This window comes from Podarcis gaigeae (assembly GCF_964106915.1).
Source record: "Podarcis gaigeae genome assembly, chromosome: 2".
NCBI lineage: Eukaryota > Metazoa > Chordata > Lepidosauria > Squamata > Lacertidae > Podarcis > Podarcis gaigeae.
In genome coordinates, this window is record NC_139679.1 from 47033826 (window position 1) to 47052619 (window position 18794).

At 42.7% G+C, this 18794-nt stretch overlaps 1 protein-coding gene and 1 long non-coding RNA gene across 2 annotated transcripts; both read left to right on the plus strand.

Annotated features, from left to right (window-relative positions):
• Positions 1-738: 738 nt before the first annotated feature.
• Positions 739-14472, plus strand: MAT2B (methionine adenosyltransferase 2 non-catalytic beta subunit). Its single transcript, XM_083719696.1, has 7 exons — positions 739-1068; positions 2481-2675; positions 3443-3557; positions 3892-4044; positions 7139-7332; positions 11083-11196; positions 12995-14472. The coding sequence occupies exons 1-7, from the start codon at positions 886-888 to the stop codon at positions 13163-13165; spliced, it is 1125 nt and encodes a 374-aa protein (XP_083575822.1). The 5' UTR covers positions 739-885; the 3' UTR covers positions 13166-14472.
• On the plus strand, positions 8810-10380 carry LOC310835429. Its single transcript, XR_014559667.1, has 2 exons — positions 8810-10265; positions 10296-10380. It is a non-coding gene; the product is annotated as an uncharacterized lncRNA (long non-coding RNA).
• Positions 14473-18794: the final 4322 nt, after the last annotated feature.

The following is an 18794-nucleotide window of genomic DNA, read 5'->3' on the forward strand; positions in this document are numbered from 1 at the left end:
TTCTAACATTTATCTTTTCAAAAGTCAAGTTACTATACTGGCTCCCCCCACCCACCCCCGATCACTTCAGAAATGGGTGATTTGTAATAATGAAAAACCCACCCTCATTCCACAAAGAGGCTTTTGTTGTGCACTGGCTGCTTTTATTCACTGCCATTTGCAGAGCACCCCATTCTTAAAAATCAGGAACAAACTTTCTTTAAACAGACACTGTCATAGTATGCCATGCCACAAATTTTTAAAGTCAATTTCCCCATTTTGATGCAGAGCACAGTTCTTGGCTGGATGCCTCACCCATTTGCCCTACTTTGGTTCCACGACTGCTTCCTGCATCAGCACATCACTGCAGCGCTTGTTCTAGCTGTACAGGAAAACAATCTCCGGCACCAGGAGAAAAACATGTATTTTCATTTTGGCAATGGGTAGGTTTGGCAGCCTGAGCCAAGGTGGAAGGGCGACCTGTGCTTAAATTGACAATGTGAGGCTGCTGCGTGACGCGCAACACTTTGCAGTGCTGGTCTGCGTATTGCAAGCAGATTTTTTTATTAAGAAATAAAATAAACGGCATTCCAAACAGGGCCCCTGACTGAAGGATAGGCCGAAATACGTGTGCGGTAAAAGGAAGCGACAAGACTTGAGTGTTTCCAATTATACGGCCAAAGAGCTTGAGCGCTTAGACATTGCGAACGGGCATTAACGGAGGGGGGGGAGGGGAAATGAGTGAGCTCGACGTGTTCCGTCGCGCAAGACTCGAGGGGCTCGCGCGCCGCCCCGTTCTAGAGGGACGGGCCAATAAGCTGGCTGGCCTTGAACGTGTCCCAACGGCAGCCGCGCTCGCGTTCGCCCACCCCTCTGAAGCCCCACCTTCCCAAGGCGAGGGAGCCAATGGGCTGCGGGGCTGTCGAGTGGGCGTGCCCTGTGAATGGCTGCCGCCGCCGCCGCCGCCGCCACCGCGAAAGTGGAGCTGAGCGCGAGCGGCGGGCGCGGACTGAGGCAGGCGGAGGGATGGTCGGGTGGGAGAAAGGGCTCCGGATCCGCTTCGAGCCCGGCAGGTGCTGGCTGGAGGAGGTGAGGCAGAGCTGGCGGCTTTGGGCCTTCCCCCCCTCCCTTCCTTCTCTCCGCGGGAGGTAAACAGCTACTAGCCGCGCCCCCTGAGTGGGGTGGGGCGAACCGAGGTGGGGCCGCCGCCGCTGCTGCTCGGGGGTCTGGGCAAAGCTTTGTAATGGCCAGCCTAGCCCTGCAGGGTAGGCCTCCGCTTGGGTGTTAAGAAAAACCCACCCCCGGGTTGAATGGCAAACACAATTTACCTGAGAGCAGCCTCCGTCGGGCTAAGATGGGGAAGTCTCAGGGCGATGGTGATAATACAATAATCCGATTTTAGGTGCCCCACTGTGCGCAACGGGATTTACTTTCAGGCAGTGCGTTTTTTCTTAAAAAAAATTGTTAGGGGTACTCTCATTTTGACTCCAGAAAATCACCATTTGACAGGTCAAATCGGGAAAAATAAATACAGTAAATGGACAAAAGAACAGTACAAAGATTCACAAAATGTTTAGGGGTATGCGTACCCCACCAAAAAAGCACTGCTTTCTGGTGTAATCACCACCCCAAGGCCTTATTTCTGGGCTGGGGAAGGGATGGCGAAATGCACGCTTCAGATGTTGCCTGCCTGAGAGGAAGTCTCACTCATCATAGTAGGATTTTGCTCCGAGATCTTAAGTAAAATAAAATAAAAATAAAAAATTCGTGGGATTTCTGACCATTAAATTGCCCAGTGTGGGTTTCAACAGCAATGGGATCCTACAGCAATTAAAAGCAAATAAAACAATACAAAACAATACAATACAAAACTGGAATAACAGCTTGTCACTGGTCTCTCTCTGTAACTAACAGCCCCTTCCCTGTGCTTGTAACTTGGGGTGGGGGAGGTGTTTATATGGTGGAATGGGGAACTAGTCATTCATCCCTCCCCCTCCTTTTAGGTATTTGATTCTGAACTACGCCTGTGATGTACTTCCTCAAATAGCTGGAAATTCCACTTCAACCCACATATTTGAAAGAACATTTAATTTGATCATTCCAGTGACCATTTTTGCTATGCAAAGAAGCTTACTAAATTAGCTGCCTGGGAATTAGCCTTTTGCTGGAACAATTGTAAACATTATCTTTATTTATACAATATAAGCAGTCCCTTTTGATGCAAGTCGGTTTCAGTAAACAATAGTAAGATATGTCCTTATGATGCTAGAAATGTAAAGCTTGGAGCTATAAGCAATCTAAGGTTGTTGTCTTCAGTATACTGTGAGCTGTTTGTGCAGTCCTGTGCATGCTTACCTTGGCATAAGTCCCATTGAACTCAGTGGGGCTTGCATTGGAGTAGACTCGCACAGAATGCCCCCTAAAGCCTTCTAAAACAAATATTAAACTGTGGATTAAGTTTTGTTAAGAATATAGAAGATAACAATTTTCTTTTTTTACAGGAGGATGTTGATACGCCAAACAGACGTGTTCTGATTACTGGTGCTACTGGGTTGCTTGGCAGATCTGTGTATAAGGAATTTAAAGGAAATAATTGGAATGCTGTCGGTTGTGGGTACAGTAGGGCTCGACCAATGTTTGAGCAAATTAATCTTCTAGATACTACTGCTGTTCATAATATCATCCAGGATTTTCAGGTGAGAATGGTGGAAAGAAGGATAAAGCGGCTAACCACCATGTTTCTCTGAAGGTTTCTTCAGCAAATTCATGTTAGTTGGTCACATAAAGTTTTACTGATTGTCCACTATCACAGCAATATTTAGCTTTGTTTCTGTATTGTTTTTTTCTCTGTAATCTCTGATGCAACCCTTGGTGCACCTTCTGTATATGAGGTACATGGTATGAGGAACACTAGTGTGCAGGAAAGTAGCTATATACTAGTAGTCTAGTAGAACCTAGAAAGCCTGCTTTCTAGGCTGCAGAATAAGTTGGGCTTCTCACTTAGAGAGTGATTAGGGAAATCCTTTCTTTTGGTTATGCAAATTGCATGCACAAGAAAAATGGGGGAAAGAGCACCTCCAATGAGCAAAGCAAACAAAGGAGACGGAAGGCTCCTGTATTCACTGATATAAGAACTATTTTATTTTTGCTCACTGTGTTTCAGAGTGTAAGGACTCCGCCTTCTAGAGCTTGAGAAATGTTAAAGTCCCCCCCCCAAAAAAATCTTCATATCTAAACCACTGCAGAAACAGCTTGAAGAAATGTCTGAGCAAAAAAGATGATTTTCTTTCTCCGCATCTATGTTGAGCTTTACAACTTAGTCAGAGATGATCTAGAGTAAATTTGCACTTTAGATGTGGTTTACTCCATGGGACAATTTTCTGCTAGCTTTCCATGAACAGTGTGGATTTGGTACAACTACTTGCTTGTTCTTTGCTCATTAAAATGGGTGTTTAATTTCCAGCCTCATGTGATAGTACATTGTGCGGCTGAGAGAAGGCCAGATGTTGTAGACAGTCAACCAGATGCTGCTTCTCAGCTCAATGTGGCTGCTTCAGGGAACATAGCAAAAGAAGCAGGTAAAAAAGGTTTGGTCTGCATTTCTTCTCAGGATGCATAATTATCTTTTATGTGTCATAAGTATGGGTTATACACCCGAACTTAAAGAATTCTTACCACAAGAAATGTATCATTAGCTGTTTGAGTAACATGCATTGATGGAGGAGATGGATAGTGGGAACTGCCTCCCAGCTGTTGGAAAAAAATTATGGGTTAGAAATACTTAGGTCTTTCACAATCACGTAAATATTTGCTGTTTGTGTGTTTTAAATTCTTGGAGAGAATAAAGATAAAGAGAGCAACTGCTTTGTATTTACATCTTTTCATATTGCTTTAATTTATTTATTTTTATAGCTCAAGTAGGAGCATTTTTGATCTACATTAGTACGGACTATGTATTTGATGGAACAAATCCTCCCTATAAAGAGAATGATGCACCAAATCCCCTAAATCTCTATGGGAAAACTAAACTAGAGGGCGAAAAGGCAGTTTTAGCAAACAATGAAGGTAAGTGTCAATTTGCAGCTGGTAAGTTTTTCTTCAACAGTTAAGGCTTGAAATCTTTTACTGGAATTCCATAAATAGGAGCAAGTGGATTTGAAAGTTCAATTTTATTTTATTTTCAAAATAAGAAATGTATTTTAAAATGGGGAGGGGGTTTAAAAGGAAGCTGCAGAGAATAATTAGAATAAAGTCTCTTTATAAAGCTTTGAGATTATGTAAAACCAATATAACAGAAGGTCAGATAAAATGTATACCACCGAGTTGAAATGGTGAGAAAGAATGGTAGCATTGTTAATCCATTGTTGAGGTTGAGGTTAGGGGTAAGGAGCAGAGGAAGCTATAAAAGTCTTCCTTTTTATAAAAAAAATAATGAAAACCTTGTTGAGAGGGGAACAACTAGGCACAAACTAGCAAGACAAATGAAATTTGAGAATAAAAAGTGGTTGGAATTCAGGACACCAGTCCTTTCCAAACAACTAGAGGTAGTTCTTTAGTTAATTTCTTCTTACCCCTTTCATTTGCACCTCAGATCAATCCATCAAAAATTATACAGTCATATAATTATGTAAACTTTGGGATTCTTAAGCGGCAAACCTGGAAGTATATTTTCAGGTTTTTGCCGCACGTGCATGCACAGAAGCTCTCTTATTGCCGTGCATGTGTGTGCAAGAGCGGTCTCTCTGGTTGCAAAAACCTTGGGATCTGGCCAGACCTCCGGAATAGATCCCGTCCGCAACCGGAGGTACCACTGTGCTGAGATTTGAACTTCTGCAAGACTTGCTAAAATAGAGTAGATAATGACAAAAGCAATTTTGTTAGTGTGCCAAAGGGAATGATGATACATGTTCTCGAGTTGCTCTCTGGTAATTTCTGTTGGGTGTCAGAATGGCCATAGCAGCTTTCACCAACCGAGTATCCTCCAGATGTTATTGGACTTGAACTTCCAGCTGTGCTGGTCGGAGCTGGTGGGAACTGTAGTCCAACAACATGTGAAGACCAAGGCTATATGTTTTGTAGTGGCAAACTAGATGATCACCTCAGTTTCCTAAGTGATTTATGTTGGTATTGGTGGCCTAGAAGCTGAGGATTCTGGTACTGGACACCCAATAGCTATTGTTCTGTGAGTGTTGTACAAAAAGTGAAAAAAAATTAAAACAACATACTGAAACAATCATTACCTACTGTACATTAATGAGTATCAGGAAGTCATGCTTGACAAAACTACATAAGAAAGAAAGGAGCCATAAAGTTTGGGGCCATATAAGAATACATCACTGGGAGGTCTAACTAAGGGTTTATTCCATTTCTTATTTATCCTAACTGCTCCTTTTCAGTGTTTAATGTCAAGGCCAAGGAAATTCCCATTCACTGCCACCTGCTGGCAACTCTATGCTATGCTATTTATCTTCCTTTTTATTTTGCCTCATTTTATAATTGTAGAGCTTGGTACTGAAAGGGAGATTAAAGGTCTGTGTGCTATAGGGAAGGAGTAAACTGGGTATGGGAAAATTGTTGGGGAGAAAAGAAAATAGGATTTGGGGGGGGCATTGAAGAAAAGAAAGAGCTTGAAAATCATACATCCAGAGTATTATGCACTGTTCTGCTTGCTCCATCTCAGAAGTCAAATTGTAGTGCTGTAAAAGGAGCAGTAAAAATGTCCAAGGGGTTAGCACACCCTCCCTATACAGAAAAGCTAAACAGTTTGGTGGGGTTTAGTTTAGCAAAAGATGACTACTGTGGTTAGGATGGAGGAACATGACACAGGCTTATTAATTACAAATGATGAGAGAATTTATACAGAGAGATTTTTTTCCTCCTCCCCAAAATCTGTGATCTCTAGATTATCCAGTGAAACTGATTAATAACAGATTCAGGACTAAAACTATTTCCATGCACAGGGAGAAATTCAACATAGCACTGAGCAGCTGCTGGGCAGTAGAGCCAAAGCTTGCTGAATTTCCTGTGTGTGGCACTTTGAAGTCCCAACTTTGAAACTTCAAAGTGCTCAGTCACCTGATAGCATTGTTATGTCAGGTGACTGATGGATGGGTAACCCCACTCATCTGCCAAATTTGGCATGTGAGGCTAGATCCCTGATAAAGTTCTCACCTGCAGAGCTGAAAAGATTCCTAACCCTTTTTAAAGGATTGTACAGGGCAATAGAGTTCATTGGCTGGGTAGTCATTAGAAACAAGCAGATCTCTGTCATCAGTATTGTATAGTGATACTGTTATCTGAATCCAAAGCCTCTCTTTAGACAAGTTGACTCGTCCCAGTTGGATCCAACTTCTGTTTTAAAAATGTGTGTGTTAGATTTCTCAGTTGTGAGGAATGGTAGGTGGAGGGATACATGATATAAAACACCCACTGAATGGCTACCAGCTTTAGCTCACCAGTTTGTGTTCATTCATGTAATGCAGGGCTGACCGAGAACAGGTAACTCGCAGCTTAAAAAACACTTAACTTGCACACATTCAGCTTTACGCGCTTGGCAAACAAAGGGCACAAGCATCCAGGGAAAAAAAGACTTTGGCAATCCCACCCGCCATTGACCCCAGATGTTTTGAAAATATGTGAATTAGGCTTTATGTGATATCCCCAGAATATAACCCCTACATAACTTGAAAATCACCTGTAATGAGTGTTTGCAGTCATTTTGTTGCTTACTCTGGGTTGGTAGTTAACTGCAAGTTTGTTGTAGAACATTCTCATATACTGGTGACACAGGATTTCAAGGGGGAAAATGAGTTTTATGATGGGGTAACAGTAGATGTAGACTTATACCAATATTTCTTTCCTACTTATCATGTGGATCCTGAGCATCTTTTCTATTGCATGGTAAGGTGTTCTTGATGTAATTTAGCACTTCTTGCTTGCATAAGTGTACATAATCTGAAGTTTTCATCTGAAATCTTCTTCACACCCACCAAGATTTATTCTCTTTCCCACATAAGTAGACTTGCCTTTTCAAGGGAGTGAAGTGTCTTGTAAATAGTTCAAAGGTGGTTTAATTTTCTTTTCAGAGATGAGCTGAGGAATTTTCATTGTACCTGTTCATAAATACAGCTTTGTATTCATAGCTTTTCTCATCTTCTAGGTGCTGCTGTGCTTAGAATTCCTATTTTATATGGAGAGGTTGAAAGGTTGGAAGAGAGCGCTGTGACAGTTATGTTTGATAAAGTGCAATTCAATAATAAATCAGCCAATATGGACCACTGGCAGCAGAGGTTTCCCACCTATGTCAAGGATGTAGCCAGTGTTTGCCGACAGCTAGCGGAGAAGAAAATGTTGGTGAGATATTCTTAAAATAAATTTCAGCCAGGATTTTTAGGACTACTTCATATATGTGTAAGATTGTAGTAGTACTAGCAGTGATTCAGTGTTTTTATGATGTATTCGAGATTTCAAAAATACCGTGGGCTGTATCGAGTGGTGGCTTCATACTAATGGATGACTTCTGTTGCAAGGACATGGTTCCTATTTTCACCAATGCGTCCCTTCCCCCGCCACCCCCCACCCCCCGTTGCAGTCCTCTATGCCATTCCATCTGGACCAGATGATGCTGTGCAAGTGACTGGACACAGTGATGGGCTGGATGATAGCCAGTAATAAACAATTATGATAAGATGGGGGCTTTGTGGGTAGGTGGTTCCTAGGTTTGGGAATTAAGTAGATAGCCTCTTTTGGTCAGGGTAGTACTCCTCTTAAAGAACAGATGGGTAGTCTGGGGTTTTTCCTGGTTTGCAAACTGTCACTAGAGGTTAGATATCATAGAATTGGAAGGGATCCTGAGGATCATCTAGTCCACCCCCTGCAATGCAAGAATATGCAGCTGCCCCATACAGGGATCAAACCTGCAACCTTGGTGTTTTCAGCACCATGCTCTAACCAGCTGGTTCGTGTGGCCTCAGTGGTAAGGACTGCTTGTGCCCACCTTTGGGTGGTTTGCCAGCTATAGCTGTTCTTGAATTGGGATAATCCAGCTATAGTAGCTTCTGATATAATAACCTCCTGATCTGAGTATTGCAATGTGTTCTACAGAGGCCTTCCTTTGAAGATGGTCTGGAAGTTGCAAAAGATGCGTAATGCCTCATCCTGTTTCTTTACGGTGGTGAGATGGGGTCATGTTACACTGATCCTGGAAACACTTCTGGCTGCCTGCGAATTGCCTGGCTTAATTCATGTTACAGGTGTACAGAGCCCTGAATGGCTTAGGACCCAAGTACTTGAATGAATGCCTTCCTCAGTACTAGTAAACCAGGCTTTGAGATTTGCAGGGGAAGGTTGCTTGCCATGCCTCTGGTAAATATGGCCTGGGGGAGGGCACAGTATATGAAGAAAGGTCCTCTCAGTGGCAGTAGCCCACCTGTGCAACTCCGTTCCTGTTGAAAGCAGATTGTTCCCGAGGTGCCAGTTTAAGACCTACCGTATTTTTCGCCCCATAGGGCGCACCTAGTTTTTTTTTTGAGGGGGGGAATAAAGGGGGAAAAATATTTCCCTCCCAGGCGCGGGGCTGGGGCGGGGGAATCCTGAGCTTCCCCCAACACCAGAACAGGCTGCTATCCGCAAGCCTAGGGAGCCCGCGGAAAGTCGCGCCGGTCTCCCCAGGCTTGCGGATATCTGCCCGAAGGCTTCGGGATGCAGGCATCACTCTTCGGGATGCAGGCAACTCCACAAACCAGGTTGGGGAACAGCGGGGTGGCGGCGCTCCACCTCCCTGTTGTCCCCCTAGCTTGTGGGGCTGGCCGATATCTGCCCGAAGCCCGGGGCTTCGGGATGCAGGCTGCTATCTGCAAGCCTTGGGAGCCCGACGGGAACTCCCGCGGAGCTCCCAAGGCTTGCGGATAGCTTCCTGAAGCCTGGAGAGCGAGAGGGGTCCATGCGCACTGACCCCTCTCACTCTCCAGGCTTCAGCAAAAGCCTGCATTCGCCCCATAGGATGCACACACATTTCCCCTTCATTTTTGGAGGGGGAAAAGTGCATCCTATGTGGCGAAAAATACGGTACTTTTTCCAGCAAGCTGTAGTAATCTATTGCTTACCAGCATATAGTATTCTATATTTTATTTTGCATTGAGGTTTCAACTTTTAATGTTGCATTTTGTTGCTGTTGTCATGAGAGAAAGGGAAAGCTACAAGAACTAATAATATTTCCCACTGTTTTCGAGGGTCCAGAACCCTAAGGGGAAGCTTTTGGAAGCCATGGGGAAATGCTATCACAAAGCTACTATTGGATACAACCCTATGTTAACTGTTACAACTAGTCTTGCAAACTGTAAGAGTGAGCAGGGTAGTGGTGCTCAGCTGACCTCCCATTGCCCATGTTGCTGTTGCTTACCTGGAAGTAAAGGAGAAGGGGGCAGCTAGGACAGCCCAGTGGAGATGCACCTCCCACATTGCAGGCAAGCAAAAGCAATTCAGGCAACAGGAAGTCAGGTGAGCAGCCTCACCCTACCAACCAGTACTTTTTGTAACATTCCCTCTGAATGCAGTAACATAAGAAGCACCATTCTGTTCAGAAGAAGGCTAGATTGTGATGTGGTAAGCATTATAGAAACGATAGATGGATTGATATTTTGACTGGAATTTTTACCAGGGACTAGAAGAATGGTGGCGGTGGCAAAGGGGGATTATTTTTTGGGTCAGTAAATGTGCTGGTGACAAGAAAGTATGATCTAAGGTGGACCTCTGAGGTTAGAGTGCAGGCATTCTCTGAGGACACAGCTACACACTGTTTGGGTGGGGTTCAGTTTTGCTTTGGCAGCACATTCACTGTGGAAAACATGCTATCAAAACATGTGCTCATCAGCTGGTAAGTCGAGAGTTCAATCTTGCTAGGTGTTGGTTCACCCAGAACAGTATGTTCAGGGTGGGAGGAGATGGTTCCTTCAGGTAAGCAAAACTGCTCACACTGACAGAGCAATCTTCTTAGTGCTGTATTGAATTCTTCTGTAGGAGGAATGCATAAGCTGCTGATTTAATGCTGACTATACTAGGAAGTTGCATTCAGGTGCATGTAACCTTCAGAACACTTGCCAGGGTTTTTAAACTAAAGGTAGTTCTTTTCCCCCCTTCTGTTGACCTTGCATCATGATAGCTTTATCTTGGAATGAGAAGTGATATTGCAGTAGAAATGCTTGGCAAGCAAGTTCTAGTCATTGCTTATACACAAGAAATTATAATAGCTCTGGATTGTGGCAGTCTTTTCATATTAACTTAGAAGAGTAAGATGTGTGAAGTTTTGTTTTCTAAAGGAAGAAAACTGCCGCCCAGATTTTTATTTTATTATTATTTTTTTTACAATACTTGGTTGAACTGCTGTAGTTCTAGGGGGAAAAACCCTCAGTAGTTGAGTGAAATAGAGAGCAATAGAGAAGTGGAGAGAGATCTGGTGGATTACTGTTTTAAAAAGAATAATTGGCCTTGGACAGAGATTTGCTTGAAATGGAACTCAAATCCTTTTTCATAGCAAAGCTGCTACTCAAAGAACTGTGGAATATAGAAAAGAGCCAGGGATATTGAGCTTCTTGTTTAGTATAATATTCCAATAACATGGTTATGAACAAGGTGGTTCGCTGCTGTTGTGTTTTCTACACATTTTCTGAAATAACTGCATGGCTAAACAAATAGTTCTAGAGGGGGGACAAAATATAAGAAGGCATATAGAAAAAAACAGGGGGGAAAGATTGCTCTTTGAACAAATTTGAGAGTGAGCTAAAACTGAATGTTTTTACTCTGCAGAAAAACACAAGGCTGGGAATTGCAATTAGGCAGAATATTTATTTATGGAAAAATAAGTTTTCTTTGAGTTAGGGTGGCAGAATTGTCATGATCAGCTTTAGAATTATCATATATTAAATTCTCTGTTTTGCAAAAACTTACCTGGGTGATCCAGATATGTTAGATTGACTTAAAACTTGCTTTTCAAGTTAGCCTTAAAGGGAATGTTCTTTAGCATTGTTTATGGTGTTTTCTTTGTATGTATTTAACACAGTAAAATAAACAAGAACATAAACTTTGTATACTTCTCTTTTTCCTTAGGATCCATCAATAAGAGGAACGTTCCACTGGTCTGGTAATGAGCGGATGACTAAATTTGAAATGGCATGTGCTATGGCGGATGCTTTCAATCTTCCCAGTAGCCACTTGAGACCAGTAAGTCATAGTGTATAACCCCTTACACAGAAAGAAAAAGGAATGTGCAAGAAAAACTCCCACAAAGTTTTATCAAAGGCAGAACTTTCTCAGGAGTAATATTGCACAGTACAATATAAAATAATTGCAAAATGTTCACCAGCTGTGGTTTGGCTGTTCTCTTACACCGAGGGTCCCAACTGAGGCTCCTTGGAGTCCCAGTGTCTCTCATTTCATCAGAGACAGATGGTGAGCTTGTCACCTTGGTAAGCTCAGGACTCCTTCCAGCATCAGACATGCTTTGTGAACAGTTTGTTCAGATTCAGGGTTCCTGTTGTTCTGTCCTTAGAGTGTAGCCAATACTACATCAGTTTCTTCTTTAGGTGGCGGAACGAGCTTCATACTTTTCTGCTTCCTCCCTTCCCTAATTGTTCTAGGTGGAGCCTTCTAACCTCTCACATGAGCAGCCCCATCACTGGTTACAGGTCTCTCACCATACCCTCAGAAGCTTCTTCCATTTCCTTCTCCTCCTCCCTGCTTCTCTCCTCCCATTCACAGGCACAGGCACCTCTGCATCAGCACTGTCCACTAACTTCTGTGGGCCTGTCCCATTCCTCTCCTTCATTCACACGCACACCTTCCCACAGCCACTCTGCGGTTTCATCTTCCACACTCTCACCCTGCTTCCCTTTCATTCTCCCCTTCTTGTGTTGCCTTGTCTGCCCGTTTTCCTCTTGTTGCCTCTCCTTTCTTTTCCTGTCTGGGACTCTCCTGTGCTGCTGGCTGCGGCTTTATGTCTCAGCCAATAGGGTATTGTTGCCTCCTTGGTGCTTGCATTTGTTAGGCTGCCAAGCTCCACCTCCTAGGGCTCCCTTAATCTGCCCCCCCCCCCCCGCATGGGCTGCATCTCCTATCTTCCATTCTTTGAAATAATGCAGATTGATAAACCAAGTCCATAGAGCTATTTTCTACCAGTTTGGAACTCTCTTGTATTTTTGCCTCTGCAGTTTCAAAGGAACCACATAACTCTGCAAGCTGGAAACTTGAGCTGACATTCAGGGAACCCAGTGCATGCAGCTAAGGGAGATTATTCCCACCTGACTACAATTTCTGACTCTTCATTATATAATAACAAAAATAATTTATTTATTGTACCCCACCTATCTGACTGGGCTGCCACAGCCACTCTGGGCAACTTTCAACAGAATTTAAAAGAACACAACAAAACATCAGATGTTAAAATATGAGTCTCAGCAGTTCTTTCTACCTTAGCCTTGGAACTGACCACTCCTTTGGTAGCTGTATGCAACAGGGAAGTGCATGCAGGCAAGCCCATGGAATTACAGGCTGGCAGACAATGGGCAGAATGTGCTATTCCTCCCTCTTCCCAGCCAGGCTACCAGGGGAGAGAAGCAGTGTAGAAATGCAGCAAGCTCTTGGTTCCTCCTCTGCCATCAGCTAGTAAAACTTTGCAGACTTTTTGGTTTTGGTGAGGAAGGTGTATGCTTATTTGCAAGGCTGCAGTGCCTTCTGCAGCATCTTTCCAGTGAGCGGAAGAGGCTGCAGTGGAAAGTTCCAATGTGTATGATGGGCGGTCTGGATTCCTAGGACAATGGTTTGTCAAAGAAGACTTCTGTATCCCCTTTTCCATACTAGTAAAAACTAGTGTTCAATCCAGAGTAAAGTTATGGGAAAGCATTTAGGCTATCCTACATTGCAGAATTGTAAGTGTTTTCCTGAGAAGAGATTTCTTTATTTTTATTTTTTGTTCTAGATGGAGTACATATTTCTCTTTTACTGCCTATTTTTATTTTTAAAGATTACAGACAGCCCAGTTGTGGGAGCTCTTCGTCCCAAGAATGCTCAGCTTGACTGTTCTAGACTACAGATGTTGGGCATTGGACAACACACTCCATTTCGTGTTGGGATCAAAGAATCACTCTGGCCATTCCTTACTGACAAGAAGTGGAGACAGACGGTCTTCCATTAGTTGGAAATATTTTAGAACATGTATGGTATGAGGCACTTTTTAAAAGGGGGGGGGGAGAATGGTTTTGTATTGAGTGTTCTATGTTACAAGTTTAATTCAATCAGGTAAAAATATGGTCTTGCACTAGTGAACTTATAAGAGGTGTTGGCAAAAAAGAACCTTGTTTGAAGTGATTGCTATTTCTTTCTGTTCCGTCACTGGTTTCTTTAAATATTTAGCAACCTCTGAGTACTACAACCATCAATAATGGTTGAGATGAGATCCAGGTTCCTGAAATACACTATTGTTTTATGTGTCTTCGATTTCAAAAGAGTATCTCTCTTAACATTATTTCCCTATTTGCCAAAATAATTAAAGCACTGGATCTTGGCATTTCATTTTTTAAAAAGCTATTTTGATGTGAGTGAAATGGAAGTGAGAAGTTTGGAGTTTGCTTTAGCTATGATCAAAATATTCTAAAGTAATGCTTTATTTTTGCAATTAATGTGTAGCTTTAATGCTTGAAAGATGTTCTGTATTTTGAAATTCCAACTGCTTTCTTACATTTGTACAAAATAGTTCATATATCTTTCTGTCACATGCGCGCTGTTAATGAGCACACTGGTTCATATTGGGTGTCGGAGGAACAAAATACAAACGTTATTGCTATCTTTTCTTTATTGGTGTTTCTGAGAACCCCATAGAACCTAGAAAATTATTAGATGTTCTCATTAAACAACCAGTTTACACATTGTATCAGAATTGTCATTGTTTCAATTGGACCAAAAGAGCTATACCAATAGAACTATTCCTGGTTGTTCATTCCTCATTGCATACATGCACATAGAATGGCTGCATTAGGTATTTGTACTAGCCTATTTCTGAGGAGAAAATTCTATGCTTACAGTGAGAAAGTTTAAAACTATTAATGCTGTTCAGCGTGAATGTCTAGCTTAAATGGCAAAGTGACTTTTGTGTAAATTTTGTGTTCTTACTTCAATAGAGTGTTAGGGTGTACGTACTGAAACCAGGCTTTTTACTTAAAGCAAGAAAACCTAAGGCAGCTTGTGGCAGGCGTATCTTTTCTCTCCTCTCCTCTCCTCTCTCCTCTGTTTCCTGACCAAGGTAAAGCATCCAACAAAAAACCTTCTAAAGGTGGTGAAACAGCATCAGTCAGATTCATAAAATATCTCTAAGCCATTCATATTGTCATTCCCTTTTCATAAGGACATATCCTGACTTGTTTGTCTTAGTCTGACAGTCTGACATCTTGATATGCACTTGGTAAGTTATAAATGCAAAACAGCATTAAATATATATAACTGGCATGGGATTTTGTGTCTTCATCATTTCTTGTGGAAATTTCTGGCTGTGTTAGGTTTTTGGGAAGGCTGTTGTTACTTAAGTGTGTGAGCACTTACACTTCTTATAAATTTCACCCTCCAAATTAACAAGTCAGCAGTTCATTCTCTCTATTCCAACCAATTTCCCAGTAAGCTAATTGAGAATGTGATCACAGAATATGCTAATCTAGTGCTGATGCTGGAATTTTGATGGCCTTTGGCATGGCACTCACAGCGCTCACGCCTTCACCTGAAAAAAGTTAGGGCATGAAAACTGAGCAATTTGTTTCAGGAGATTTGATCATGTTTATACTGCTAACTACAAATGGTAGTGCTATTTGACTGGTGGCCCCATAACAGTCGAATGACTAGGAGTATCATTTAGCCTTCTTAAGAGCATTTGGAGATCCACTGAAAATTAGGTGCTAAAATTTGGTCATGGTTGTGTTACATGCTTCACCTGTGGCCTAGAATGTACCTCCCATCTTTGATCATTGGCCACTGCTTTTCAATCTATGGATTAAAAACATAGAAGTCATAGCTATACAATGCATGTACACCCTCTGCAATATTTATACATTTGAAATCGTCACACATAGCTTGCATGCTAATCCTTATGTGGAAGTGTTTCCATGTAATGATTTTGTAATATGCTGTGCCCTTAGGTATTTTCAGTCTTGGAGGATATGTTGCCCCCATTGCTTACACCTTCCTATATTCCTGTGTCTTTTGAAGCCTCCATTTGCTGCTTCTGCCTGTTATAAAGAGCTCCTACTTTTACAGACATTGTAGTACTAATCAGTTTGTAACTTATTATCGTGAGTTTCAGATGAGGAAATGAAAAAGAAAATTTGTTGGCCGAGTGATGCCGCATGATATTAATATGAGGTTTTCATTATGAATTTTTTGACATTTGTGTTCCCTGCAAGTGATAAATGTTGGGTTGGAACAGAAACAAGGAATCGGGGTGTAATATGCCAGCAACTCCAAATTGTATACACCAAGCATGATGCGAGAAAATAAATGGGCACACAGATTCTGATATTTGGAAAACTAGTGGGGGAACATTCTGGTCCCGCAGTGTCTTCTCTGGGAAGAATTCAGTGTTGCACTTTTCTTATTGTTCATCACCGCCATCATTTCTGCTCACCAGAGAGAACAATCCCCCACCTCTCCTCTTCCCACACTGTTCTGGGGGCTCCTCTGACACCCCCCCAGTGGATTTGGGGGTGGAGGGCACATAGTTTCTGCTAACCTGCTGTATTAGTTGAATCCAGCCCTCTGACCTTAAGTTAGCCATATGAAAACAAGCTACAGTAGAATACAGAGTCCTGAAGTTGCCATGTTCAAGTTCATAAGGAAAACTCAACACTTTTAAAACAAAGACTGAATGGCTTTCTTGCTACAGCAGGTACTGTATTTTCTGACTTATAAGACTACTTTTTAACCCAGGAAAATCTTCTCAAAAGTCGGGGGTCGTCTTATACGCCAGCTACAGCAGCAGCTCCTGCAGCAACTCCCCACCAGAGGACAAAATGACAGCAAATTAAATCAGGGGACACCAAGCTCTCTAGATGAAGCAGGAATAAGCTTGAAAATTGGCCCCAGAAGCCCCCCCAATCATCAGCAACAGAATGACCCTAACCACTCCCAGTGGTAGACCACATCCAAAATGGTAGCCTCGCGTTGCCCCGGCAACTAGACACGTGGCCGCTGCCTCAGCCCAAGCAGCCCCCACAGTAAAAGAAAAGGAAAGGCTCACAACAAAGGCAGGGAACCAACAACAGCATTAAGCGCAGCAGAATGTGGCACAGCTGAAGGGGCAAGCAAAGCTAGGAAATGGCTGGGGGGGGGGAGTCAATTATCAAGCTGCGAGGGCAACGACGAAGGGAGCAGTTCGGGCAGGGGAAGCTGAGAGGGGGAGTGTTGGAATTCTGGCCCGGTCAGAGGTATGTGCCTATCTGTTCAGGCACCGGCTGAATTCCTTTGACCTCCCTCCGGCGACTCCCGGCAGGAAAAACACACAAGGTCCGTTCCGGCGATTTTCCTCAGGCTGTGAGAAAAACAAACCAGCTGCTTCTCCTCCTTCACCTCCTCCCTGCATATCCCCAGGGAGGGGAATCAGACACAGACAGAAATGTAACTACATGCTTTTATTCCTGTCTTTAGCAGTCATACAGTAAATGATGTCTGCTCTCTTCAACAAACAGAGAGAAACTCCAAACTCCACCCACGTACATCCTGTACAGGTCATATGACACACACTGAGCTCACATCCTGTGCTCAATAAGGATGGACTGCCCCTTTGTTTCCATGGCAACAGTCACAGACTTCCTGTTTGGCTTTCCAGCCACAAGCAACTGACCGAGCTGCTAGAGCCTTTGCTTGCTGCAGCATTGCTGCTTTAGAATAACAATGGCTGGGAACGGAGAAACCTGGAAGCTTTTTCGCAACAAGGGCAGCAAAGTTGTAAAGCGAGAGCAGCAACTGAGGCAGCACTCCCCTCAAATGCCCTGCTTCCCACGCACAGTGATGGAGTCACCCACTGCCAATTGATCAGGACGTCCGATAAAGGCTTTTTATCAGCCACCCTGGGTTGAAACAACTGTTCCACGTCCCAAGCAAATTCCACAAGAGCGGCTCAACAAAAGCAGTAAAAAATCCCCCCAAAATGCTTCAGCAGGTCTGGCAAAAGCAATAACTGAGTGAAGTTCAGTGACATCTTAGTGACTGAGGAAGTGAGCCAAAGAGGAAGCCCTCTGGCTCGCTCCTTTGTTTAAACGGACCCGCCCACGCCCCTGGCCACTGGGAAGTAGAGCGGATTTCTGAGCCGGACTGGAGACTGGTTTTTTAAATTTTTATTTGGTGTGCGTTGGAAGAGGGGTAGTCTTACACGGCGAGTATATCCCAAACTCTATATTTTAACTGGAAAAGTTGGGGGTCGTCTTATATGCCCAGTCGTCTTATACACCGGAAAATACGGTAATTGTATCCTATAGGTGGTAAAACCTTTCAGTGCAAGTTTTTGTGTCAGTTGTAAAATTCATCAGTTATTTTTATTCCATTGAAATTGGGGGTACTTTTAGGTCTGATTGTATGATGCACTGTATCTCTACATTTTCTCTTATGCTGTAAAACAGTCTTACCTCCACTATTCACATTTCATGCCTTTCACAAAGTAGTAAAGCTCTCCTTGCTAATTTTGTTCACCTTCAAAACGTCACAGAACAGCGTGTGTGTTACAAGCCTGCTTAGTTTTTCATAATAAATTCTTTGTTGCTAATCTCTTCCTTTGACATTAGTAGTAACGTGAGTGATATTTGAAGCCTTTTAAAAAGAAATTATATTATCCCAGTGAGTTGCACAGATCCATATATTCCCCTCCCCCTCCCTTAGGCTTCTGCTGTGAATATTTTAAAAGCAGCATGATTTATACATCTTGGTCTCAAAACAAATGCTGAAATAGCTTTCACCTTGAATCTATTCTCTTTCCTGACACATTTGCTTATGAAAATGAAAGCTTCAGTAATTGCATGTTAACTCATCTTTAGGCAGCACTGTTTGCAATAGCCTGGCATTATTGTTTTACATTTATATGCCACCTTTCCTCCAAGGAATGCAAGCTGGTGTGCATTGTTCTTTTCACCATTTGATCATCAGGCTAAGAGGCAGTGACTGGCCCAAGGTCATCCAATGAGCTTCATGGCTGAGCAGATTTGAACTCTGGTCACGCATGTCCTAGTCCAATGCTAACCAGTACATCACACGGTATCTACGTATCCCCTGCTTTTACACAATTAGTGCTCAAATAGTTCATGAGAACATACAAGGATCAGGAAATTAAGAGTTCAATAGGATTTTTTTTTAAAAAAATGAAATACTATATGGCAAGAGTTTAATTTTTTTTTATCCTTAATCAGCCAAAGTCACAGCATTTGAACAGAAGCTCAGAAATGCTCGTGTGGGTGCCAATCAGACATTCTCAAGGGAATGTTCTACTATTGGAGTGGTAGATTAACCTAGTGGCATTTGTAATATCCTGAATTTAAAATTCCTTCAAAGTAGCACTTTTCATACTAATAGCCATAGAGCACAGGTGGCCTTGGGTTTTACCCTTCAAAATTCATTGCACGCTGTCTCTGCTTTATTGCTTAGCTTGAAGAAGTACTCGGAATGAGCCACACTGCAGTGAACATTTTGGCTTAAGCCAAGTAATATGGATCTGTTCCAAGAACTTCACAACTGAGAGTTGATAAACTGCAGAAAGAAAGAAAATGTGCACACATGCACAAGAAAAGGACCGAAGC

Bases quoted from the DNA above. Each gene is read 5' to 3' on its own strand.
- MAT2B (XM_083719696.1), top strand. From the start codon at position 886: ATGGGCTGCGGGGCTGTCGAGTGGGCGTGCCCTGTGAATGGCTGCCGC. The intron at 4,045-7,138 runs GTAAGTGTCAAT...CTCATCTTCTAG, and splicing joins AGTTTTAGCAAACAATGAAG to GTGCTGCTGTGCTTAGAATT. The intron at 11,197-12,994 runs GTAAGTCATAGT...TTATTTTTAAAG, and splicing joins CCAGTAGCCACTTGAGACCA to ATTACAGACAGCCCAGTTGT.